This window comes from Glycine max, chromosome 7 (assembly GCF_000004515.6).
Source record: "Glycine max cultivar Williams 82 chromosome 7, Glycine_max_v4.0, whole genome shotgun sequence".
NCBI classification, from domain to species: domain Eukaryota; kingdom Viridiplantae; phylum Streptophyta; class Magnoliopsida; order Fabales; family Fabaceae; genus Glycine; species Glycine max.
The window spans coordinates 4,744,892-4,770,885 of record NC_038243.2 but is presented as its reverse complement, the minus strand read 5'-3'; the positions used below and the strand labels follow the sequence as shown (position 1 = coordinate 4,770,885).

Sequence of the window (25,994 nt, the reverse complement as noted above, 5' to 3'; positions counted from 1 at the left end):
ATATGCCAGTTGTTTATGAGAAAAATAATTATTAATATAACAACAAATGCATGATTTGTTATGTACCCCGAACATCAATTGATTTACTTGTCAATGACCAAGATTATTTACTTTGTTTTCTATAATAACTTTAGAGGAATTGAATCTTAAGATGTAAAGTTTGAAAATAAAAACTAATTATAAATCTTTATTAAAAAATATTTTCTATACTAATTATTATATAGCTTAATTATAATAAGACAGTTTTTATGGTGTCCCCAATAATTTTGGGGTTTTGATGCTGCCAATTTTTTAACTAATCAAATTATATACTATTTTCTCATTAATTATTTTTGTTTTTAAATTATTCTTTAATTATTTTTTAAAATTTTAAAATTGCAACGTTTTTAAATTAGAAAATTTGTAAACTGTATATAAAATTTTAAGGTTTAAACTTCAAAAGATATTTTTAATCATATTTTCTAATTTAAAAAAATATAATTTTGAAAATTTAAAAATAATAATCAAGGACTAATTAGAAAAAACAAAAAAATAATTAATAAGGAAATAACATGTAATTTGATTAATTAAAAAACTAACAGTACCAAAACTCCTAAAATTATTGGAAACACCATAAAAACTCTCTTATAATGATATAATTATTATTTTAAAACAACAACTTGATTTGGTTATCTATAACTATAAGTCATTTTGAATATGTCAAAAAACTATACATTTTGAAACTTCTGATTAGGAGCGTACATAAGTCCGTTGGATGGATGGAGTTTGGAAAACAACTGATCTAGTAATGAAGAAAATGACGGTAGCAGCCACAGTTAAAGTAAGCACAGCAATATTCGTGCAATATGAGTGAGGAATTGATAGTTTTTAATGAATTGGTGACTGAAGAAGACAATTTTTAATGTGTTGGTCAGAAGTCAGAAACAGCATAAGCTCATTAGTATTTTGTAATTCCATAAAATTGATATACAATTACGATTAGAATTTTAAAAGGATTTTCAAATATAAAACTTAAAACTAATGAGACAAATTTCAATTTAAGTTATAATATTTAGACATCGTAATAGCATAAATATCCTATTGATAACTTTTATTTTTCTATATTTTTTTTTCTTATCACATTATGTTATCAATTATATTTTATCTTTCTTCTTTTCCTATTTCTCTCTCCTAATACGTCTACACTTTCCAAAGGATATACAAGTACAATTTTCCTTTCAATTTCAAGCATCAATTTTATGCTCAATTCTAAGTACGAAACTACCACGCATAATTTTGCCATAGTTTCTTTATCAAATAAAATTGTTTACAAGTGAACAACTTAATAGAAAAAACTTGTTAGTAATTTGACACTTTTGGAGACCATATAAATGTGCTATTTCAAGAATGAAAACAACACAAATTATTTCATTTTAGGACTAAATTTATACAACATCTTTTAAAATAAGTTAATTTCAGATCTTTTTGGAAGCCTGAAGTAGGTTCCGGGCTCCCAAATTTGTACAGCATTTATTTATTTTGGCTTATTATGAAAACGATTTTTGTCCTAATGGAATTTAAAAGAATGGACCATGAAATCAATGATTCAATGGTCAATTCATACCAGAGGAAATATTGTCACCAAGCACAAGTTATTTCAACAAACAGATAAGCTGTAGTCATTATTCTTCACGGTTGCAATCGCAGTAGTCCCTGGCCCCGGTTACAAGGCTTATTCTCCACATCTAGAAGCAAGATATAACATAGTTTGAATACCCATTATTTTTGTTAGAAGCAAGATATAACATACTTTGAATACATATTATTTTTGTTGACTGTATTATTGACTTTGTGAAAACAAGCCAATTTAATACTAGTGTCATGTTATTCATTGCATACCTAAAACACTTGACATACAGATTCAGCAGTTATACGCAAATTCAACAACCTAGCCATCAGTCCAAGACTAATTTAGAGTTTTCTACTCCCAAAATGAATTCAATTAAAATACATTCATGGGAGTGTAAATTTTTTTAGGTTATTATAAAGGCTCGGTGCTTGTTGGACTATGGACTGTTTGTCCAGACTGAAAATAGTAAACCGATCATAATGGAACAATTGGACCTCTAATATTTGGACCTTAGACCTTTGGCCCAAGGACATTCCATAAATAAGGGTGACCCCTTTTGTTACCTTAAGTTGACATGCACTTTAGAGTTTCATGGACGACTCTAGAGCCTCTAACTTTGGGATTTCCCGTGAACAAGACTATTAACTTCCTTCATAATACTTACTTTAAAACTCAAACTCAAGTCCTTTTTAATTTATTTACAGTGCAAAAATATTTACATTGGCAGTACATGAAAAATTAACTCCCCAAAATTTTAAGATCTAATGGATGAAAACACGATTGCACCAGCAGAGGTGGTGGGTTAAACCCCATCAATTAGCTCAATTTAACCCAACAAAATGTGTAAGTTGAACTAAAAAATGAAGGAGGGGAAAACTTGCCCTGATATAGACTTGGCCTAACGCTACAATGAAGAATGTACATTCTCCTTTCTCCGGCTTAGAACAATTCCTTAGTCCCTAGAGGATATTTGAAAAGATTCAAAGAAATACAGATATTTATGTACATAACTATTAGTATACATTTCAGAAATACAATGCAGAATGTACATTACATACTAACAAATCTACAAAACTGCATACACATTTGATAAAAAAAATTTATCTTCTTTCTCTAGTTGAACCAATTTCCTCCTTTGTTTACCAATCTTCATGCAAAGCAAGACTTTACTCTAAATCCTACAAAACTATAAACGAGGTAACATGCAACCAACAGTCCATCCTAAGAGCAAGCCAGCCCCAACAAGACTCAATCCTAAAGCCAATGCAACAGCATATGTTGCAATGCCACTTTCTGGCTTGCCAAGCATTTTTTGTTTGGCATTGCCAAATTTTAGCATTCTCTCACCGGGTTCCGTACCTATCCATGGGAAGAGAGTAGAGATTGATTGATCCTTGTTCTTTACTTGAGAGTTAAGAGCTTCCAGCTGCAACAGTTGAAACCATTGCTTATAGGCAAAAAGCTGTGAAGCTTGTATGAAAAAGAGTGCAATAGTGTTCTCTTTTTCAGCACAAGCCTGTTTTGCTGCCTCCTCTGCTTTCCTCGCACGTGTTTGGAAATGACACAATGCTTCCATAAGTTGAGCTTTGCTGGGGTTTCCCTCAAAAACTTGTTCTGTGACACCCCCATGGATGGTGGGATAACTGCAACAAAATTGCAAGTCCAAGCAAATTGATTTGAAAACCAAATCACATGCCCCAAATGAACCTCATAAAATCTTCATAATTTAAACCAGTTCTATTCACTCAACCACAGAAATACATTACAATGACACCTTTTATTACCCAAGAAACATATTACACCAAGCACCCCTACAAGAGAGTTATTGTAAACATTAAAAACGTTAAAAAAATATGGACTATGGAGTGATGATCAATCTCAAAAAACTTCAGATGTTAGTGTAATTTTCTTAAAGATTAAAAATATAGCTTCATGAGACCCTAGAAAACAGAATGAGATGAACCAATTTCCCACAATACACCATTTCTCAATTTGTAACTTGTTTGTTTAAAAGTATTTAGGAGTAAATTATAGCCACATAAGGTGCTAGTGCAACCAAGTGAACCAAACAAATGTGAAGAGGAGAATACCTTGAATATTTGTCACAATCAAAATTTAAATGCCCTTTATTGGTGGAAGGCACAAGCTTCCTATGCATCAATTCTGATTCTAAACTTCTTTTTGCTTGAACATTGAAATTGGAAAAGGCACTGGATTTGGCCTCCCGGTCAAAAGATGATGTTTTTATTTTGACATTACTGATATCAGCACTTGGTTGTACTCTGAGATACTTCTGTGGAGGGGGAAGGTCACAATTCTCAATATGGTTGAGTGATTTGCGCGAAACAAAGCAAGCTAACTCATCTCTATCTGTAGTTCTCCACCATGGCTGTGCCTTCTCAACCCCAATCCATGAATAATCAGAATCAAAGGAGAAATCATTTGTTTGCTTGGACATTGTACAACCAACAGAATCAGTCTCCACTTTCTCATGTTTAGCAATCATATCCATTAGCTGAGGACATCCTTGAGACTTTTTACTATTAGCCTCTTGCATTCCTTCCATGGAAGAAATATACTCATGGTTCTCATCACCAAAGTGATCAGCATCTCCTTTGCATGTTTTATTTTCATTACTAGCATTCAAATTTTCTACTTCATCCTCTAATGCATTTAACTGTTCATATGTTAAACCTTTTTGAACTTCATAGTTAGGTTGCAATTGCAACAACCACCATCTTGAATCAGGAATCACATTGGAAAATGAAGAGTTCTGGTTAAAATGGGTGACATCAACAGCAGCATGATCAAATTCATCAGAAGCACTGGCTGCTCCAGCATCAAACAATTTTGATGTTGCACATGAAGATTGACAACAAGCCAACTTAGGGGCTCTTTTTGCATCTTCTGGGACAAAGCAACGGTTAACAGCTCTCTGCCACGAAGCTCTCACTTCTGCTGTGGCCATCACTTCACCTATTCATAATTTCTGTGCAAAACAAAAATGTTCGCAGTTAAACATCCAAAATCAAATAAAGGAATACATGCATTATATGTGATGAGTTCAATAAACATGCACCGTGAATCTAGAAGTTTTTAGACTATCCACCAATGAGAAATCGAAAGTAGTTATTATAAAGATCAACAAACTTATCATAGATGACAGTTTCTGATTGAATGCATACATGATAGTTTCTAATTGAATGATGTGACAAAATAAAACATTGAGATGAAGAAGATTGGAACTAGTACTCCCCACATTCGTATGAAAAGAAACAGAAACAGATAGTAGTTTTTACTGCAACATGCATACATCCAATGTAAAGAAAATTAAAAACAAAAAAGGTTATCAATTTTCACAAAAGCCATCACAGAACTCACCAGACCATACACGATTATCAAAAGGGACAGGGAGCACATAACATTCATTTATAGAATTTGCAAAATCTCTTGAGGGGTGGTAGTGTGCTGAACAATTTGAGGCTTGAAATTGAAGATTGAGTTGACGAAGGTGAAAGGAAGTTAGAGATTGAAAAGAAGAAAAATCAGATTGAGATCATAAATAATCAGAGAGAGCAATGAAGTAGAAGAAGATGATGGTAGTTTTTTTTTTTTTTTTTTCTTTTTATGAGAAGAGATGATGATGGCTTTCGTGTCAGCTTACGTTGTTTTTTTGTTATCATTCTATGTTGTCGGTTTCCACAACCGCAGTGGCATGGTATGGACGGGTATTACGACGTCGTTTACTATCGCCGGTCTCTCTTGGTTGGTGGGGTCCACTGGGAAAAAAACATTCTACGAGGTCGGTGGTTTCAGGTTTTTTTTAAGGATCAAAACCAGCATCATATGATCAGAACAATATCCGCCATACACGTGGCACAAGAACAAGATGGACGGCTGATCGCTGATACGCCAAGTTCTCAATAGATAAGACATTACAATTATTACATCATTTACATGAGGCTAGTACAAGAGTTTCTTTTTCTTCCCAAGATGCACATAGATTCTGTTGAGTCCTGATTACCAAGATACTAATTCCATTTGTACATTCTAAATTGTCAAATTTTAAGATCACACGTTTATATATGAGATAGGATCAATTGATACCTTTATTTATTTATTTATATATATTCCTATTGTTAAAATCGAAGCAATTTTGTTTAAAACATAATCAAACATTAAATATCAAAGTCTCTTCTGATAAAAATTTGAATGTTAGTTCATAATAATATAAGAAACTAACTCAACCCTCCCACTAAACTCAATCCTCAGAGTTATATGAAAATATATTATTTCATCATGTGTTTAATTGAATTGTTTGAGCGTAATTATATTCTCATAAATTTAAACTCTACTTAATTGAAGTTCACTAGGATATAATAAAAACTTATATGATTTTCTTAATAAAAGAAAACTTAACTAATACGATACTGTATATTTTAAGTTTTTGCCATTTATCCTGTCAAGTTCCGTAATCCATTTCTGCCAATAAGATTTTATATCTTTTCTTTAGCTCTTTTTCTTTTCATAAACTTGTAAACAAACTTTGCAATTTGCATGCACGGATGCATGCCTTTAAATGGCCACTCAGTGATTAAGAAAATAGTGATACACTGTGGAAAGATTTGTTTATAGTTTATACCAACAATCTCATAGATCAGAAAGGGGCGTGGAGCTTTCTCCAAACTAAACATTCAGAAGAATTTCACCATATATAATAGCATTCATCAAGTAGGGAAATAACTAAATATTTTATATTGAACTTAAACATATGGATTAAATAAAGTATTATTTTACACAAAATAGTAAAATAAATTAACTTGTATTAAATTAAAAATTAACAAAAATTTAAACCACATAATTTTAAAGACTAATTTAAATATTTACTCAAAAATAATTCTTCACTTATGTACAGTTGATAAGACAAATCATATCACAACTAACATGGCGTGGGCTGCATTTAGATCACATTTTCGTGTTGTGTCAACACAAAGTTCATAACCAGGGGACTTACCCATTGTTTTATTGTGGTTGTGGTTAGTATTTACAAATTACAATGGGGTTTTGGAGCATGATTGTGATCCACGTTTCACTTTTGGGTTGCCAAGTAAAGAAAATATGATTAGTCAAAATTCAAGGTTGGTAGGTGAATCTAACAGCAGCTTAATTGCTGTAAGCAAACACTTCTTTGAAAGTAATTTTTTTCTATTTTTTGTTTTTCCAGTCCATTAAGATTTTTTGACAAGGATTCTTAAAAAACGAATATTTATTTATAAATAAAATTATCTTCACATATTTTAATTATTTTTTAAATAAATGTCTCTTAATAACTTTATCCATAAAAAAATGGGAGGAATTATGCTGCAAATATGTTCTTTTTATGTGTGAATCTGTGTCAGCACCAAGGTTTAAACTCAAGACTCTGTACAAACTAGTTAAATCTCTTCCCACTAACCTCACCATAGTGAGTTTGCTAAAACGTGAGTCAAAAGACGCAAATGTTTATTTGAGGTGGATATATATGTTATCTTATTTATGGGGATTAATTTCATGATAATTATCTAGGACTTTTATAAAATATAAAAAAGTTAAATATTTTTTTTAAGTGATAAAGAAATTATTTTGCTAGTAATAAAAAATAAGTTGAAATATAAAATATATATGCTCACAAATTTTAATTTTTGAAAAATGTAAGAATTAATTCAATTAACAATAACATGTTAGTAGAAATTTGTAAATATTTTATTATGTATTGATAGTAGAAGAAAGTTGAGTATTAATGAAAAACCAACTAAAGTAAATATCTCTATTAAATACTTAATTAGAAAACAATTAATCTGTCCTAATACATAAATTTAGAAATATGTATTATAAAATAAGAAAGATTCAAGACTTTATGAAAATGAGAATACTGAAGTTATCTTTAAATAATAATGACTTAAATTTGTTATATAAGTCTACATTAAAAAATATGTTTCTGCATTTCAAAGAGGGAAAAAGGCATTAATATTTTTTTATTAAACAGTAATATTGGTTTTTCTAAGTAGGGTCTTAGGTTTAACTATTGTAATAAATAGTGAAAAAGACAAATACAAAATATTTAAAAAGCTGAATTATGTTTTGTTATTTCTAAAAATATTATGTTTTTTTAAAAAAACTTTAAAAAGATTATGTAAAGAAAAAATAGTTTTACAACGAATATATTGTCTTAGAACTAAGATACTACAGTAAAAATAACTTTTAAAAAATACCTTTAAGAAAAACATTTCATAATTTAATCTTTATCAGAACAAATAAAAAGATGTAAGAGTAAGGAATATTAATATGGTATTTAAATTGCTTCATCTTATAACTAAAGATTACATTAAGTCCTTAATGCAACCAAGAGTTTTACTAAGATAGTTAGATATAAGAATATATTAAACTTGCACTTCTCGGTATTCTTTCACAATCTTTACTAGGCTCGAAGTCTCAAACCCTCCAACTCAAGCATTCTTCTCATACAAGTCTTTTCTACTTTCACACACTTTTATCTTTCTCTGTTTAGCACCTCAAATTGTCAGTACTAATAATCTTTAATACCAATCTTAATTGCGTGAGTTAACAAGGTGCCAATTTTAGACAACGAAAAAGCTACAGACAGAAGACACACATGGCAGTATGTTTCTCATCTTTGATTTAAGTTGCACTTGGAAAAGGTTTCAAGCTTTTGATTCCCAAGAAGTTATGAACAGTAGTATATTATAACTTTTCTCAAGTTCTAATTAAAATCACCGACACTATTTCTTAATATATACATGCTGCAAAGTATGACTACAAATGTAAACAAAACTCACTAGAGAATCTAAGTTTTTGCCGTGTGTATACACTATACTCACATGCCTCAACAAATTCAAACAGGTAATGTACACCAAGAACAAAGACAAGTTTTGTCTCAAAAATGTTGCCAACCTCGAGAGGTATTCATAACTTAATACAATTATAGCCCGGCCACTGACTAAAGTTTTGTTCCATGCAGAAAGACTGACTCGAATCAAAATGAACCCATCCAATCTGTTCAAAGAAGCAATGAGGTTCACTAGCATGAGATGTTTATGTTCCGGGATGTATGGCTTGCCCAAGTTGCAGTTGTTTTGGATATCTGAACATACCAATGAAGAATCCTTTTTCAAAATGGATGGTGGCTTCAGCAATGTTCACATTTCTTATATTAAGCTGTTGACGAAGCCAATAATGCAGATTTGATAACCTCTGACCGATGATGACCACTGTCGTGAAGCATTTGCAGCATAGTAGAGTTGTCATCAACACAAAGGATCTCAGAAGTATCATAACTCAATTCCATGGGCACGCAGGTGATTGTCCAGCCGTACCAGCTTTACAATTCCATCCCCACCGCAAGAAAGAAAACCATGGGGAACAACTTGTATATCCGTAACAGCAGCCTGTGACAATTTTATGCTAACAGTTTTAGTGTGTGAACTCTTTTGTCACTGATGAACTATACCTATATGTTTAAACTTTAAAATAACACCATCAGCACAACTCATTTAGCTTGAGAGTATTTTTTGTTAAGGTCATTTGGCTAGAGGGTGGGTCCAAGAATATTGGTAAAGTTGTGCCTAACCAGTTGGTTATGGTTCGAATTCGGAAACAACCTCTTTGCATATGCAAGGATAAGGCTACATACAATGACCCTCTCCCATACTTTCACATAGCAAAAAGCCTTATGACATCGGGGTATGCTAGTTTTTTTTTTTTTAAAAGGTCATTGAGTTTGACAGAGCTACAACACCCCATGGCATCAGCTCTAAAGCAGCTCACTTTCACAGACAGCAGGAACTGAAAATGGTGGGTGTCTGTTATGTCTAAAATAGGTGAATTTGGTGTAAAACAAATCAAGAAACATAAGAATTTAATATAAAATTATGAAAAAATTACCCGAACAACACCACCAAATCCACGAGAACTTGGCTGCAGAAAGGTGTGTTTTTCATGTATCTTTGACCAGTGATGTATTAACTTTGTGCTCTGGGCATCCCAGAGTTTGACATCTCCATCTGTGCTTCCAGTTAAAAACAAGCTGGTATTTGGGATGGTAACTACTTTTGTGACACTCCCTATGATCATAAAATTTAAGCAGAAATCGTTAGGAAAAGAATAAACCATTACTACAAGTGCAAATAAACTTTCTTCACCTGAGTGAGCCTTTGGAATGTACCAAAGCATCCCATCTACATTTTGATCCTTATCACGAGTTAAAGATGAGACAGAGCTTTGCCCAATGTTATCAGCACGCTTATGCCTTTTAGCCTTTCCAGTAGCTATATAGCGGAAGTCATGAAGTCCAACATCACCACCTTTACCACCAGTCACAATAAGGGGGGATACAGAACCACTTCCCACATGATTATCAAAAACAGACACGGTGTGTGCACCACCTTCAAGGCAAGGTTGGTAATGTGATAAGACTTGGGCCAATCTTTCATAAATTAAAGAAACAGGGCATAAACCCCTTTTTTTGAGGGGGGAGGGGGGGAAATGACATAAACCTTAGAACACAATTCACCCTTCACAGAAAAATATACAAGAGCAAAAAGTCAGTATGCATGTTCAAATCCAATACTTGGGCAATTCTCTCCCCTTGAGTTAGGTTTTGGAAGTGAGTTATGCGCCTATTTTTAACATCATCTCAGAACTTATCCAGTTTCATCCGTTGGCTAAGAATAAGGCCATAATACTCCTTATAAGACCTGGGCAATCCACCCCTCATGAGTTAGACATTGTCCATTTCTAATATAGTAATAGAGCCCATCCAGCCTTGATGTGAGGCCACTCACACATGTCTAGTCCAGTAAACTTCACACCTCAAATGTCTATAATACTTGTAAGACTTGGCCAATCCTCCCCCCTTAAGCTAGCTTTTGGGAGTGAGTTAAACCTTTTTATAATACATAACATGTATAAACATTAATTAATAAACCTAATTTAGAGACAGACCTTCATGACATAAAATGGAAGCTCGAGAAGTAGTGGGTGGAGCTAAAGTATCCCATATGACCACATTAACACCATTAGAGCTATATCCAGCCACAGCTATTATCGATCCACTTGAGGAAAAATATGTGACGTCCCTGAAATCAAGTGTAGAATATATTTGCATTTAAATAAGAGCAAAATGACATCTTTGTTAAGGAGAAAAATAACAAATAAACACACCAACAAAATACAAAACTCAAACTTGTTGAACCCCGTCCCCATCGTAAACACAAGGGTTAATACATCACTCCTGATTATGGATGCAGTTTTAGTTTCAAGCCAGTTCTAACTTTTAATGACATGCTATCTAATCTAACCTTGCCCTTCATTTGTGGGTGGTCAACATAACTAGCACCACACAACATAGGGTAACAAATGAGGTAACACCTCACCCCCACAAAAAAAGAGCAAAATTTAAAGAGAATTTCTTTTTTTTTTCTTGTACTGCAAACCAGAGAATGTAAAATACTCTATTTAAAAGGTTCTAGTAATTTAGCTGATGCATATTCTGAACCAACAGTTATCTCCCAGAAACAGCCTAACATCAAGAGTGACAAATTGCGTGAGAGAGCAAATAATTGTATTTATTTACACTACATACTGTACAATTTTATATACATGAATTATGTAATCAATCCCTAAGGTTTATGGATTATAATCAGCTATCTAAGGAAACTAGGAAAGAATCAAGGGGATACAATAAAATCTGAATAATATCTGCTGAAGTGCTAATATCTCAACAATTGCAACTAAAAGTTGAGAAAGAGAAAGTACATACGATGCATGACCGTTAAAGCAAAGAGATGATTCTGTTGGACGAACATTGCTCCTTCCTCCAACCTCCAGCTGCCACGTGCAGACAGTTCCATCTAATGCAGCACTGGCAAACCGGTGTCCAAAGTGGTCAAACTGCAAGGCTGAAATTGATGCAAGGGCATAAGGTGGAGGGACATTGGCAGCAGGCAGCACTCCATATGTAGCAGTAGCTTTGTCTTTGTTGAACTGTATGTATAACGCTCCTTATTAGCCTTGAGATATTCAACACACATGCAATTAATTAACAGCACTAATCCAGATACTATATACAAAATATCTTTTTGTTTTGGGAGAGGGTGTTACAATAATGACACAAGATTTGAACCTATAACCTCTTGCAAAATAATCAAATAATACATAGGCTGATAGATCTTCAGTTTTAAACTCAAATTATTGAAGAAGGGTGTCATATTCAAAAGAACCAAATATAACAAACCATTGGTTCAAATGACACCCTCCTCTTTAGTGACAAGAACTGCATGTGCAATTGTGCATGAAGCTTGGACAGTAAAACAAGCAAACTTACGAGAAACAATTGAGAAAGTTGGCCACCTAAAAAAGAAGAAACCATAACGGGGAAAAAAGCTGCCTCAATATTTGTTTATACAAATACAAACATGTAAGTCAATGCATCTATCATGTATGCATAGCAACTTGAAATTTCCTTACCTCCCACAAGTAAATGTGTGTATTGCTAGAACCAACCAAGAAAAAAGGTCTCATAGGATGACTAGACAAAGCCCTGGTACTTATGTTCTCCAAAGTGGCAAGTGGATCCACAAAATCTTCAAAATCTTGTTGAATTTCCCAACCTAATCCAGAGGCACCAATACCAGTATAACCTAGCATTCCTAATACTCCACCACCTGTCAAGTCATTGCTGGGCCAAGCTGAAGAGTCCACACCAATAGTTGCTCCACCCAGCCCAAGGTGTGCCCCTTTCTTGCTCCCAAGGCCAACACCAGGAGAAACACATGTTGGAGCAGGGGTGGATTCTGAACCTGCCCATCCATTCTGAGGCCAATCAGCTGTGGCCCACAAAAGATCATCTGATTTACCACTAAAAGGAATCTCATCTTCCCAATGAAAGAACATTATACCCTGAATTAGATAAACAGAAACAAAGGCATTTATATACTTTGTTGTATATTCAGATGTTGGATGATTGAGTTTTCTAAACAATCAGTTTAAATGCAATGAAAATAATAATAAAAAAAGATCTAAAAAAGAGGACTAAGTATAATTGCAAATGCAAAATAATTATCATTTCAAACAATAGTAACAATAAACACACATAATAAATAACCATCTACATAAAATACCGTATCCATATTTTACTTACATAATACATTGGTCCATTGACCATCATTTGACCAAAAAATGGAAATTACGTTGAACACTAATGTTGGAAATATTTCCCATATTACCTTCTTGGCTCCACATTCAATGCCCACCCATAACAAAAAACTCAACACAGAACCCTAAGCCCAAGGAACGAAAAAGGCTAGAGAAAAAGATTGAGCTGAAACAATACCAAAAGACCAGATGTGCAAACAATTTATACAATCTTTTCTACATAAAACATACAGGCACGCCAATGAAAAATCAACATCCAAGCATCCAAAACTTCAGAATAACATTGATTAAGAGACAAACCTTCCTGTTGCCAGCAACTGCAGCTTCCCGTTGATTGGTAGAGTTTATACACAATGCCTGCTCAATATAGCAACAATGTCATTCTTGATTCTTATATATACATATATGTGGCCATGTGAAAATGATTAAACAGAAGGGGAAATCACCTCCAAAAGTTCTCCATTTCTCTTGTACATTTCTCTGGGACTCTGGAAAACTGCAAAATTTGTATAAGTTATATCTTTCTGGTTTGATCTTGCAGAAGCATTGCCACTTAGAGATGTTCCTTTAACAGGAGTTCCAACTTCATGATTAGAAGATCTAGTGCTAAGTTTACATCCATCACCACATGTATCATCAGTTTTATGCAGTCCTGTCATAATTATAGACAAATCATTCCATCCTTTAGTATTCATCTGATCCAAATCATTTGGCCAATTGAGTTTTTCCTGTGCAAAGCAATCAGATATCAATTTGGGATCCGCACAGCGATCCCATAATAACTGATTAACTGAATAGTTATCTTTCATGTTCCCCAGTTCCAAAATGTCCAGGTTTTGGTTCTGGCTGAATTCTGATTTTTGTTTTAACCATTGAAGAGTCATTACATTCAAATCATTCCCTACTTTCTGCCACAGAAATTCTGCTTGTTGTTTAACATGATAAGAAGAAATGTGAGTAACTGTTGTCATCAGTAGATCACATAGGCTAAACAAGACTAACCGAATCTTCTCTGGCAAGCTGATGCTTTCAGAATCCATATTTATGAGATAAGACTCCCCATAAGTATATTTTCTGTGGAAAGGACCCGACAGTTTACCATCTTCAAGTTTGGCAAGAACCAGATTCAAATTAAATATCATGAATCTAGACATATGCTGCCACAAGCAGGTCCCTATAATCTTCCATCTTTCATCATCAGGAATTGAATGCTTTATATCTGCAACTAGTTTATCTTCTGCACGTTCGGATAGTTGAAGGTTTTGTATATTAGACATGAAAGAAGTTTGAGCCAACAACTGCCCAATTTTTGGGATAAGCTTCTTCAGATTCACAATATCAATGTTGTAAGGATTACGGTCATTAGATTGTGCAACCAAGAATGGTTCCAACATATACAAAAGCGCTTCCGAGTTTTTTTGAAGCCAAGCTAATGAAAAATGTAAATAATATTCATACAAATCCAGGATATCAAGATGTGTTTTGACAAGATCTTTGCAAATAGAACTCAACTGAATCCTAAAATTTGCTCTTAAAAACCACAATGAAATCAAAACACCTTCAAAGCAGCATTGAAAAGCATCCAAAAACTTAGGTTTGCTATCAATAGATGAATTTTGTTGAGAATTTTCCATACTGCAGGCACAAAAAAATCTTGAATAGAAAAAGGAGACTTCTTCTGCAGTCTTGAACAGGGGTTTAATCCGAGAGTAATATAAATTGAAATCATCAAATATATTGCTCTTCTTTTGAGACAGTTCTGCTTGAGTGTATCCATCTGTCATATCATACCCAATGTACAATGATCCATGATGGCAAAGTAAGAGTAAAATCTGCAGAAAAGGGAAATTAAAGAGTGATCACAGAAGTATATTGCTGAATGGTGACACACATATACAAAAGTGGGGGGGGAGAACTGGAATACAAAATCATACCATACTGATTAGACAGCGAGGAGCCAATAAAAACCTCCGTTCAAATAGAGCAAGCCCTGTGTATAACTTTTGTTTAAAACTTTCAACTGATTTCTCATATTGCATCATGTACTCGTCAGAATCAGAAGCTTCTCCATTATATTCTGCAAAAGTGTCAAGCCAGCTTGGATGCTCTTTTATCAATTTTGATAAGTAGCAAAGTGCCAAATTCAATTTAATATGGAACTCCAGATGCACAGACATGTTAGCAGACAACCAGTTAGAGCATTTTCTTGGCAAAGGCTTAAGAGTACTGGACAGCACATCATGACTGTCACCTAATTCACTCTCTTGATCTGCAGTCCCAGGCATGCTAAGCGAAGACGAGAAATACTCCAACGCCTCAAGCTTGAAACAAGAAAACATTATGGATCATTACTGACCAGTAACATAGGTAGAGTACACACACAAATATATATTTCACATACTAGCATTGTTTTTATTTTTATCAGCAAAAGTAGTATATATATATATATTATAAATAAAATATATCAGTACAAGAGGTACTGTGGAATGTACATCCCAAGATAACCCTACTTTGAGCTATGGTAACCTAATATTAGCAATTGAAAGCAGATATTAGGCAACCATAGATCTATAACTAAGCTGGGGTACCCTTCTACAAAAAAGAATTCTAAAGAAGAGAGGTCCACCAAATCTGCCATCCATCACATATTGGCATTGTACTGACACATGTCCAATATCTCTGCTAGGATCATAGAATTCTTTAAAAATTCTCAGAATTCTTTTCATTAATATGGTTGGATACTTGGATGGGCATAAAAATCATCACCACAATATCTTCCTAGATTGACAACAGGTGGACACAGTTACGTGAAAAGGCCTAAGAAACATACTGGAAAAAGAATTTCTTAAGGAAAGGATAGTCCAATAAGATGCTAAATTCTCCATCTTCAATAGCAGAAAATCATTTACCACACCTACATATAAGGCTATGAACACATAAAGACAGAAGTGGCCCTGCTCACACTACACAGTTTCCATATCAACCAGCACAAGATAAACAGAGCTTAAGACATTTTATTCAGTAAATGGTTGAAGTTTTGACAATACGAGAATTCATTAGATATGTTGTAGTTCAAGCAAACTTGTTTTTATGTACATATACAAAACTCGATTAACTTATAGTAGATTAATTGCATAATATGTAAAATAAACTTACAGGATTACCACATCTTTTTAGTGCAGCAACTGTCATCAAAGTTGCCCATCTTAAAAGAATTGCAGAATTTTGCTCCCCCACAGCATTCCGCATGCTATTCTTTGTTGCTAACATTTGACAATAAAAACCGACGGTAGGGTCCAGAAAGGGACCACAATTGGACATGACAGTGGACTCCCGAGGCACAGGGTTTACTGAAAACTCTAGCATTCTATAAAAAGATTGGTAGTAATTACCCATTTCCCACTGCAAATCAAGGACATCCAGTTAGAGTTAGGATCACATATGAAGCAAGCCACTACAAGCAGAATATAACAAAATGTAACGATGGATAAATTGAATTATGTAAGTATTTTGGGCAACTCCATCTCTGGGGTACAAAAAATAGATCAGGCCAACCTGACCAAAAGCAATCAGACTGGCCCAATTTCAGCCACAGCCCTTCTCTAGGCTGAGAAAGGAAAAATATTAATTAGATCAGGCCAGCTCTATTTCAGCCTTGCTCCTTCTTGGGGTGGTGAAAGAAAAATATGCATATCATGATAATAACAAACACAAGTAACTGTTGTCAGTAGATCACATAAGCTAAACAAGACCAATCTAATCAGCTCTGGCAAGTTTATGCTATCAGAACCCATAATCAGGAGTATAGACTATTAGACTCCCTAGTCCATATAAGCATGAATCTAGCAAGAATCAAATTCAAATAATGTCATCTAGACATATGCTACCACAATCAGGTCCATAAAATCTTCCACTTTTTGTCATCAGGGACAGGAACTATATGCTTTATACCTGTAACATGTTTATCTTCTGCACTTTTGGACACTAAGGTTTTGTATCTTATTTATAAAAGAATTCAACAAAAATCTAGTATTTTAAAAAAGATTGGTAGTAATCACTTGTTTCACAGTGCAAATCAAGGAGAGCTATTTATACATGGTATAGGAACATGTACCAAGCAAGCCTTAAACGCAGAGTATAGCAGAAAGCCTTTAGGGATAAATGAATGTAAGTATTTTGGGCACCTCCAGAAGGCTTGCAAGCCAGTAGTCTCCTTTATCAATTGCAAATGGAAGTATGTACTTTGTAATTAGGTGATGCTCCAATGGTCCACCATGGCCCTCAACAAGACGACAAATGACTAAGGCAAGCTGTTCATCCCCAAGATTCTTAGCACAAATATTTATAGCAGAAGAATGATCACCTCCAAGCAAAAAGAAAGCAATTGCTAATTCCAGCTGATGCTTTCCAAGTAAGACATAAGCATTTTTTAAAGCAGCAGCTTTATTTTTCTCATCCTGTAATAAAATTAGTATGGTTGGATCAATGACTTAAATACCATAAATATGAAAAAACAAATGCATGTAGGACAAGGATTTCATTGCTTACACAATCCACATTCAAACTTCAAAGAACAATTAAAAATTAAAATCTACATGACTCTATCAGTCTAATGTAAGTCACTAAGCCCTTTATGACATTGATGAACAAGGAGGCATTATAAAAACACTGCTCTTGCAGATTTGTAAGATAATTTACCTGAAAATTGCGAGAAAGAAAGCCCACAAGAGGCTTATCCTTCTCATCCTTACTGATTTTGAAAAGGCCAGCCAAAACTTGAACTCTATTCAGTGCAATATACAGCAAAGCACAATCCTTGGGATTTTTGTTCTTCAAATACTGAGCTCTTGCCAATTTCTCCATCTAGAGCATGAGGAACAAAGGAAGTATTAAACTGTTTGAATCAAATACCAATTAACTTATAATGTACTTTTCAGTAACTCTAGCCAATTTCTCCATCTAGAGCATGAGGAACAAAGGAAGTATTAAACTGTTTGAATCAAATACCAATTAACTTATAATGTACTTTTCAGTACCTCTGGTACTAAAGCAATATACATCTTATTTTTGCTGATAAAAAAAAAAAAAACTGTTTGAATTGGAAAAGAGTAATAAACAATGAGATATTTTGAGTTATGACAACAATAATCAACAGATGACAAACACAAACAGAAAATAAATCAACAATTAGTAAAACAAAAGCCTTCCTGTCACATTCTAATTTGTCAAAGCTGACGAGAAATTCCAGTTTTTCTTGCAACATTATGGCATCATGCAATCAGCGAATATTGAGAGTAAAAGAAATGAACATGAGAGGGTGGATTTTTACCCTGATAAACAGCATTTTAAAGCATCGCAACAGTTGATACTTTATAGACACCACAACTACTTCCCAGGGTCTTAACTCCCAACAAAGTGTATAAATGTAAAAGGATACTAAAGTATTCTCTACCGAAGTTCATAACAAAAGTATGTAATTCTTAATATCTGGTTCAACAGCAAAAAATAGGTTCCCAAATATTTTCTACTTTCTACTTTTTAGAAGGAGAAAAACAAAAAAAAAATCAAAATTGAATTTGTCAAAGAACTCTATAACAAAGGTAGCATACAGATTTTGAAATCAAGTAAGGAATGCATGAAACAAGGAACTGTTTAAATTAGCAGGCAAACTAAATTACCAAGCAATTATACACAGCGAAAGAAATAAATTGCTGTCAGTGATGCATTGAAGTATAACTATTCTATATTTTCTTTCAAAGATCTCACCTAAAAGTCCTATAACACCAGTAAGAAATGTAAATTCTTATTAGATATAGCAGCTCACATGCCAGAAACTTAAGATTTCAATTTCCAAGATTTTGTTTCATGTTTGTTAGCCCATATAGAACATGGAGAAGAATGGAAAATAGGAAAGGATTAAGCATTACCCTTGCACGCAATTGAGGTATATTAGCATACCAAAAGCCCATACCCAAAGCACGCATTTCTTGCCACGATGGTTCATTGGGTATGACAGAACCAAATAAATTATCTAGGCAATCAGAATGATAAGCCCATACAAATAACCTTGAGTCAACGAGCAACTCTTCAAAAGATGCAGCTCTGGCAAACTTTCGGAGAAAAAGCAGTTGCTGAAACCTTAGTGCCACCCAAAACCTACAAAGAAAAGCTTAAAAATCACATCACTCATGTACCAACTACCAAAAAGCAACCATATACACATCAAATCCCACTGCTGCCACCACATGTTTTTAGGTTTGATTTGGTCCTCTAATTTTTTTGGGATTCAATTTAGTCCTCTAATTTTTAAAATCGATTCAATTTGATCCTATCGTCTAAATTAGGCCAATGGTGTTAAGAAACCGCTTTTTTTGTGGCTGCTTAAAGCACTTAGTGACAGTTTTAAACTGCCACAAAATGCACATTTAGACGGTAGCATCAAATTTGGATGGCAGGATCACTCAAATTAATTTAGACAGCGGGACCAAATTGAACAGATTTTAAAAATTAGAGGACCAAATTGAACCAAAAAAAAAATTTGAGAACTAAATAGAATCAATTTGAAAAATTAGAAGACCAAATCGAACATGAATAATAAATTAGAGGACCAATAAACTAATTTAACCAATATATAATTCATCATCTAAGTTCATATTTATAATTATCATCAGCAATGGCACTCCATAATTTTGCAGATCTACAACCATTTATTAAAGGAATTTTGACATGTGAACAATATCATTGATAGGTTATAGAATCTCCATGATAAGAATAATAGAATATTAGTAGAATGGACAGTTCATGAAGGAACAGAGGATACACAGACAACAAGATAAATTAGATGATTCCAAAAGAATGGCATAGATGGAGAGATAATTTCTGAAAATTTCTGATAATGTATAATAAATTTAAAAAACTCCAACTTTCAGTACTAACCTAATAAAAAAACAGAAACTAACTACTTGGTCAACCCTTTTTTTCTTCTTACACTTCTTTTAGCTTGGAAATTATATCAGCCTTTCTCATGACGTAAGTTAAGAATAGAAAATACTTAATATAGCCAATACACCCTCTAAATAGTTAAGGATCTGCCCAGACCAAATATGCCCCTTAAAGTCTGTTCCATGTGCCAGCATATTAGTTTCAAGATAGCTCATGACCTTATAATTTACTCCCTCCGTCCCTAATTATAAGAACCTTTTAAGTAATTCACACCCCTTAAGAAAAGTAGTTAATTTAGTTAATCACATTAAATCTGTCAATTAATTATACTATCATTTCAAAATTACCATTTTCTTATCTCTCTATCCACTTAATTGTTTCTCATTAATGTTTGGAGAGAAAATAATCAAGTAAAGGAATGTATGCAAAAAATGCAATAGAGCATGATTTTAACAAAATGATCATACTAAAAGATGTCCTGAAACAAGGTGACCTCAGGTGCTTTGCCATTGATTTTCAAATGCAACAACAATAATACAAAGAAATATGAAAGTGAAATAACCAAGCTATGAATGTTTCAAAATGTAAGCTGGGGTAGCTTGCCAATTGCATGTCTCTTACATACATTTATTATCCACCTGTGTGTAATGAATCTGAGTGGATAATATTTCAAGAGAGTTCAAGTTCTATTGCAGAGATTCAGAGGGAAGTCTTCAATTCAAGACCTCATATACTTGGACTTGTATTTTGTTCTCTACTCCCAAATTTCAATCAAGGATTTTAATGATATAATATCACTAATTTGTCATTTATCCTGGTCCATTGCAGGTTATCCCTTTTGTTTACATTGAGTTTGATTGGGAAAAACTTCATCAATATCCTCCAATATTTTTTACTTATTATTTATCAAACGGGAAAAAAAAAGATAAAAGGAAAAGTAACAGGAAACCATAAAAATATTAAATAAGTTCATGAATACCTTCGTCCAGGTTCATCAAGACTCTGATATGCAGAAGATGAGTGAGCACTACTAACTTCACTAAGCAGATCTATAATTGCAAGAATCTGCGTCTTCTCTATGTCGACCAAAAATGGTAAATCAGGAAATTTCTCAAGAGATTCAATAAAGTCATTAAGCTCGGATTTTGTTGATGAGGAAATGCTTTCATTTTCAACACTGGAATCTGAATGATATGGAAACCGGAACAAGCTACTCTGAGCCTGTGAAATTGATGTGATCAATGCAGCGTCCCCGCCCCACTGGAATCCCTTAGGTTGGGAACCTTTTGGTATACAGCCTTCTAGATAATATGACAATAAAACATTTGGAAGGCCAATTCTTTTGGAGATGTGTCTCTTTTTAGGATCATAATTAGTCAGGCATTCAACAAGATGCCTCACAGCTACATAAGCACGTTTCCAGTTTCCTGAAAACATTAAGAATAACAATAAAAATACATGAATGACATATTATCATTCCCATTACATGCTTGAGTAAATTAATTGGTCATCGGTCATACTTAAAAAAAAAAAAACAATTTACTTAACCATTACCTGAGCTTATATTAGTAAGTAGTACATCAGGGTGATAAGTAGGCAATGATCCACTAATTATCTCAGCTACTTCTAAGATGCTCCATAAACCAACCTTGGTAAGAAGTTCAGATTTTAATTGTTCCTTGGCCAGAAACAAGCTACTGGAATTGTCCTTCATATTAATTTTGATGGACTGCACAGAATCAAAATCTGCATGACTGTCTCCAAGTGACTGTTCTCTGTAAGCACCAATGTCATATTCAGTGAAAACTGAAGAAAGTATGTCTTCATATATTTCATCCTTGCAATTATAGGTATTAGGCTTTGAATCACAAGGACGAAATTTACTCCCTTGCTTTTTATCCTCATGGAACAGCCAATGACTAAATATACTAAAGTAATTTCCATGAATCACCACTGCTGCAGCTCTGGGTCCCCATAAGAAATCATAAATTGGAATGGAAGTGTGAGCATATGCAATGCAAACCCATATATTCATTTTTGGAAAATTTACAGAGTCTGACAATGTTGTACCAACACAACGCTTAGGAGCATACACATGTAATTCATTTTGCAAACAAACTCCAAGCAATAACTCCCCAGTTCCTAAAGTTAACCACTTTAGAGCAATAACATCACTTTCAGTCTTTATTTTATCCTCCAAAATAAAAGTCCCAGCGCTGATTAGTGGTACAGCATCCCATATATGGATGGTATTGATAGCATTTGAATTGCTTTCGTAGCAGAACGTAGCAATCTTCTCACCACAATTAGCTAAACATATATCCTTGATGGGACCATCATGTGCAACAAACGAACCCACAAGCTCCCATGGCAAGTGTTGGGTCAATGAGTTGCCAGGTTTACTTTTCCATAGTTTCAAGATGCCATCAGATGAGCCTGTGGCCATGATATATGCGGGATAACTACTACACAGATCATTTGCAAGGCTAAACTCTTGTTGCCTATGGCTTAGAGTGCCTGAATCAGCCACCGCAAAACTAGTAACCAGATCTTTGGAACTTGGAAACTCACATGAACATGGATTTACAGTAATGCAATATTTTTTATTAGCAAATGTACTTTCAAATGCCCGAACACTGCAGTTATCAATGCTTTTAACATCAAAATTGCATTCACAACAGTTTGTTGACATGTCAAATGAGTGCAAGTTTACTTCCCATGATAGGGCCTGAAATCTCCCCATCCATATTGCCAATAGCATAAGTTTATTATTACGGAAAGTTTTGTCACAGGTGGAGTTTAAAGGAATTGTAAAGATATCAAAAGGGCCATCCTCATAAGGACCATGACCACTGAAAGGAATAGTGCATAAGTAGTGACATTCTATGTTTTCTTCTTCACTTTGACAAATGTTGACAATGAAGCAATCAATCCCTCGAGTATGCCCCATAAAAAAAACCAGTTTGTCACCAAGTATTGAAGGTGCCCATTTCAAGCTAGTGTACAAGGAACACGAGTCTTGAGTTGCAAGCTTTCCACAGAGTTCCATAGTAGGAACCAAAGTTGGGCATCCCAAAATGCAGTTTGAAATGTTAGAAAGTGACCAAAAAAGAAGCAGTCCATTAGAATCCAGAGAAGCAGCAAATTGAACTTTGCATGTACAAGGATGAAGTGAAACCTTTAATATTTTCCCACTATGACCATCTAAGTTTAAAACCCCACCAGTCAAATGGGAGGAGATGTTATCTGTGTTAACATTATCATTGGAGTCCTCCACAGCATTATGTATTGTTTGAATACGGAAATTTGACCAAACTAAGGAATTACAAGGCAATAGCTGAAGTGAAGAGCATATAGTTGGTGGACCAAACAGGCAACTTCTCAATATAATAACCTTATGAAGAAATAGTGCATTTTTAAAATCAGATGAGTTAAACTTGTAAACATTTGCTATGTCATGGTTCTGGAGTTCATGTTTCTTCCATAACGTAACTCGGGGGAATCTCAGTGGTGAAACATCATCAAGACAGTGGACAGCCCAAAAGCTAAGCAGCATTCCAGGACCAAACCCAACAAGCCAATCACAATTTCTAACATCATGCTCAAATCCTTCTTTGGAAAAAACTTGTTTGGCCTCTTTGTCAGTTTGAAATAGTCCCTCAAATTCTGTTCCCCATCTCACAAATATATCTGAACTAAGAGTTGCATTTAAGGACTGATTAATCTCAATAACAGCAACAACACAAAAAGAGCATCCGGCATTCTTCTGATCATTGATGTCCTTCGCAGTTCTCCTGGCCTTTGCATTATCAATTTCACTCCATAACCTTGCAGTCCCATCTAAGCTGCAAGTCAAAAGTACATGCCTTACAGAACACTTACCATATCTGTTTGATAGCTTTCCTCTTGATGGTCTCCATTGAATCATTACGACAGGTAGAGGATGATGTAGTTTGACTTTTGAATATTCAGATAGTCCATTGCTTTGACATACCAATACACATTTGCTTTCCTCATTGGTCAAGGTCCCTTCAATGTGTTCTCTACTTGGATGTGCTGCAGTTGCTGAAGGGCCCTCAATAGACCAAGTTGCACAAACAAGAGTTTGGGGCTGATCTGCTTTAAACTTCCAAGCAACTTCCCAACATGTGTTACTCTTTTTCCAGAAAACCACCTCCATTCCAACAGAAATTATTCCATCTCCTGATCCTGTCCATTTGATGTTTGCCACTTTCATATGTTGTACAAGCACTGCATTCTGGCTCCAACAAAAAGAACCTGAATATGAGTGACAAAATCATGTTTTTAATATATAGAACTAACAAAAGAGACGACTCATCCTATTGTAAAATTTTCTCTTTTTCTCTTTTCAATATATAGAAAATATACTGGACCAGTTCTCAAAAGTCGAAACTCACAAAGCATTTATAAGAAAAGAAAATAAGAAAGTAAAATAAATTTGACGCACCTCAGCTTTTGGGGAAGTAAAAAAAAAAAAAAAAAAGAGGGAGCTTCTATAAAAGTTTAAGTGCATAAGTTGATTTTAACTTATAGGAGCTCAATTCATTTTGCCGTCTTATCTTCTTCTCCTGAAAGTACTTATAGAGACTCTCTCTTAAAATGGTGTGGACGAATATCAATGCTCTTGAAGCTATTAAAAAGAGATTCGGAGTTACCTTTACCGGCGGCGGAGTCGTGGCGGAAAAGCCAGATGCAGTCATCGGCGGCGGCGGCGAGGTCGCCGGAGGAGGGGGAGCTGGGGGACCAGGCGACGGCGGCGACGGGATGGGCGGAGAGCTGGAAGGATTGGCGGAAAAAGGGGCCGATGCGGGTTTGGTGAGGGGAGAGAGGGGAAGGGAAGTGGGAGATGGTGAGAAGTGAAGAAGCGGCGTAGGCGATCCAGGAGTAGCCGGAGAAGTGAGGGAGGAAATCCACGGTGGATTCAGAGAAGGTAGGGGCGGGTGGAACCGTGTCGGATCTGAGCAGACGGAGGGGAAGGTGATCGATGGGGTTCATCTTCTCTGATTCTGTCATTGTTCCTCTCTCATCAGAGGAGGAGGAGGAAGAAGACCATATGCATATGTGTCTATCTGTTGTCTCTTTAGTACCTTTTTTTTAATTCTTATTTATTTTGATTTTTTTTTCCATGCATTTTGTTTGAGGACAAAACTTGATCAATAAGTATTATTACAAGAGTATCTCTTTTATTTTTTTCTTTTAGTGATAAATTTTATTTTAGGATTTTAAATAATTTTTAATAGGTTTCACATCAATTTTTATTTTTAAATATTTATTAAATTAAATATAATTAATTAAGTAATTAAATTTAATTAATAAAATATATAAGGAAAAAATTATAAATATTAAGAAATAGGAAAATGAGCATAAATTTAATTTTTATTTATGATTAAATGTTAAGTAAATGAAAAATACATAAATTTAACTAGATTTTACTGTGGTTGTGTTCTCACATATGTTCCATCAAGTTTGTTTGAAGTTTTTATGAATTCTTCTTATATGTATAACACGTCTTATTTACAAGTATGTAAAAAGGAATGTCACGAGATGCTTCAACATTTGAGCACACCAAATGTTCATTCCACATCGCTATTTCTTGACATTTTGCAAATAATTTTCTTTTGGGATCTTGTGGAATTGGTACGGTCTTCACAAAGGTGGTCCAATCAGGATAAATATCATATCCCATATTATATAGAGTTTCATTAATTGTAAATTATACGGGAGGAGTTCGACCTTGCAAAACGTCGTGAAACACATGTGATTGGTTTAACACATTAATGTTATTGTTTGAACCTACAACTCCAAAATATGCATATAAATCCACAAGTTTTGTGAAGCGACTTCAAGTATTATTGTTGGTTTACGATGATCACATCTACTTTTGATAAATAAATGGAAATACTATTTTATCTATTTATGACAATGTCATTTTGATATTTGGTCTTGACCGGAATGATCCATATAAACCAATTGTCCTAGCATTCATTTTACTTTTTGGGCTATTTTTTAAGTATTCGGCCTGCCATGCAATTTAAGTAGAAAATTGAGGAAATTGTGTTTCAATGTCATCAATAGAAGGAGTTTGTGGACCACTAGAACTATTAAAATCCAGAAGACTTACATATAGTTTGAGTGTGATTATTAAAATCCTTCTCAATGATAATAAAATAATAATAATAATTCATAGCAGTGACAGAAAAGGAGGAATCAT

The 25,994-nt window shown here is 34.2% G+C and overlaps 2 protein-coding genes across 4 annotated transcripts; both read right to left on the bottom strand.

The window, feature by feature from the left end:
• Positions 1 to 2,606: 2,606 nt before the first annotated feature.
• On the bottom strand, positions 2,607 to 5,344 carry LOC100805482 (uncharacterized). The gene is made up of 3 exons (XM_006583157.4): positions 4,991 to 5,344; positions 3,700 to 4,598; positions 2,607 to 3,252 (listed from the first exon to the last, which is right to left on the bottom strand). The coding sequence occupies exons 2-3, from the start codon at positions 4,575 to 4,577 to the stop codon at positions 2,796 to 2,798; spliced, it is 1,335 nt and encodes a 444-aa protein (XP_006583220.2). The 5' UTR covers positions 4,578 to 4,598; positions 4,991 to 5,344; the 3' UTR covers positions 2,607 to 2,795.
• A 3,004-nt stretch (positions 5,345 to 8,348) lies between these two features.
• Positions 8,349 to 24,910, bottom strand: LOC100789935 (uncharacterized). Of its 3 annotated transcripts, none has more exons than XM_006583154.4 (16): positions 24,439 to 24,888; positions 21,317 to 24,040; positions 20,742 to 21,189; positions 18,748 to 18,976; positions 17,519 to 17,683; positions 17,005 to 17,277; positions 15,977 to 16,222; positions 14,755 to 15,141; positions 13,267 to 14,652; positions 13,121 to 13,177; positions 12,134 to 12,565; positions 11,427 to 11,650; positions 10,610 to 10,743; positions 9,808 to 10,050; positions 9,551 to 9,729; positions 8,349 to 9,054 (listed from the first exon to the last, which is right to left on the bottom strand). In XM_006583154.4, the coding sequence occupies exons 1-16, from the start codon at positions 24,794 to 24,796 to the stop codon at positions 8,938 to 8,940; spliced, it is 7,602 nt and encodes a 2,533-aa protein (XP_006583217.1). In that variant the 5' UTR covers positions 24,797 to 24,888; the 3' UTR covers positions 8,349 to 8,937. The 3 variants fall into 3 exon arrangements, 2 of the variants coding, with proteins under 2 accessions (XP_006583217.1, XP_025984943.1); XM_026129158.2 differs by having other exon boundaries at positions 21,317 to 24,020; positions 24,439 to 24,621; XR_001389121.3 differs by lacking the exons at positions 8,349 to 9,054; positions 9,551 to 9,729; positions 9,808 to 10,050 and having other exon boundaries at positions 11,427 to 11,676; positions 24,439 to 24,910.
• Positions 24,911 to 25,994: the final 1,084 nt, after the last annotated feature.

What these genes read in the sequence shown, in the direction of transcription:
- LOC100805482 (XM_006583157.4), bottom strand. Translation starts at nt 4,577, where the DNA reads ATGGCCACAGCAGAAGTGAGAGCTTCGTGGCAGAGAGCTGTTAACCGT. An exon ending in GATTGTGACAAATATTCAAG is followed by an intron (nt 3,253 to 3,699) that starts GTATTCTCCTCT and finishes ATTTTGTTGCAG; the next exon opens with TTATCCCACCATCCATGGGG.
- LOC100789935 (XM_006583154.4), bottom strand. Translation starts at nt 24,796, where the DNA reads ATGACAGAATCAGAGAAGATGAACCCCATCGATCACCTTCCCCTCCGT. An exon ending in TAAAAAGATGTGGTAATCCT is followed by an intron (nt 15,142 to 15,976) that starts GTAAGTTTATTT and finishes TCTTGTTTCAAG; the next exon opens with CTTGAGGCGTTGGAGTATTT. An exon ending in GATTTGGTGGTGTTGTTCGG is followed by an intron (nt 9,055 to 9,550) that starts GTAATTTTTTCA and finishes AAATTGTCACAG; the next exon opens with GCTGCTGTTACGGATATACA.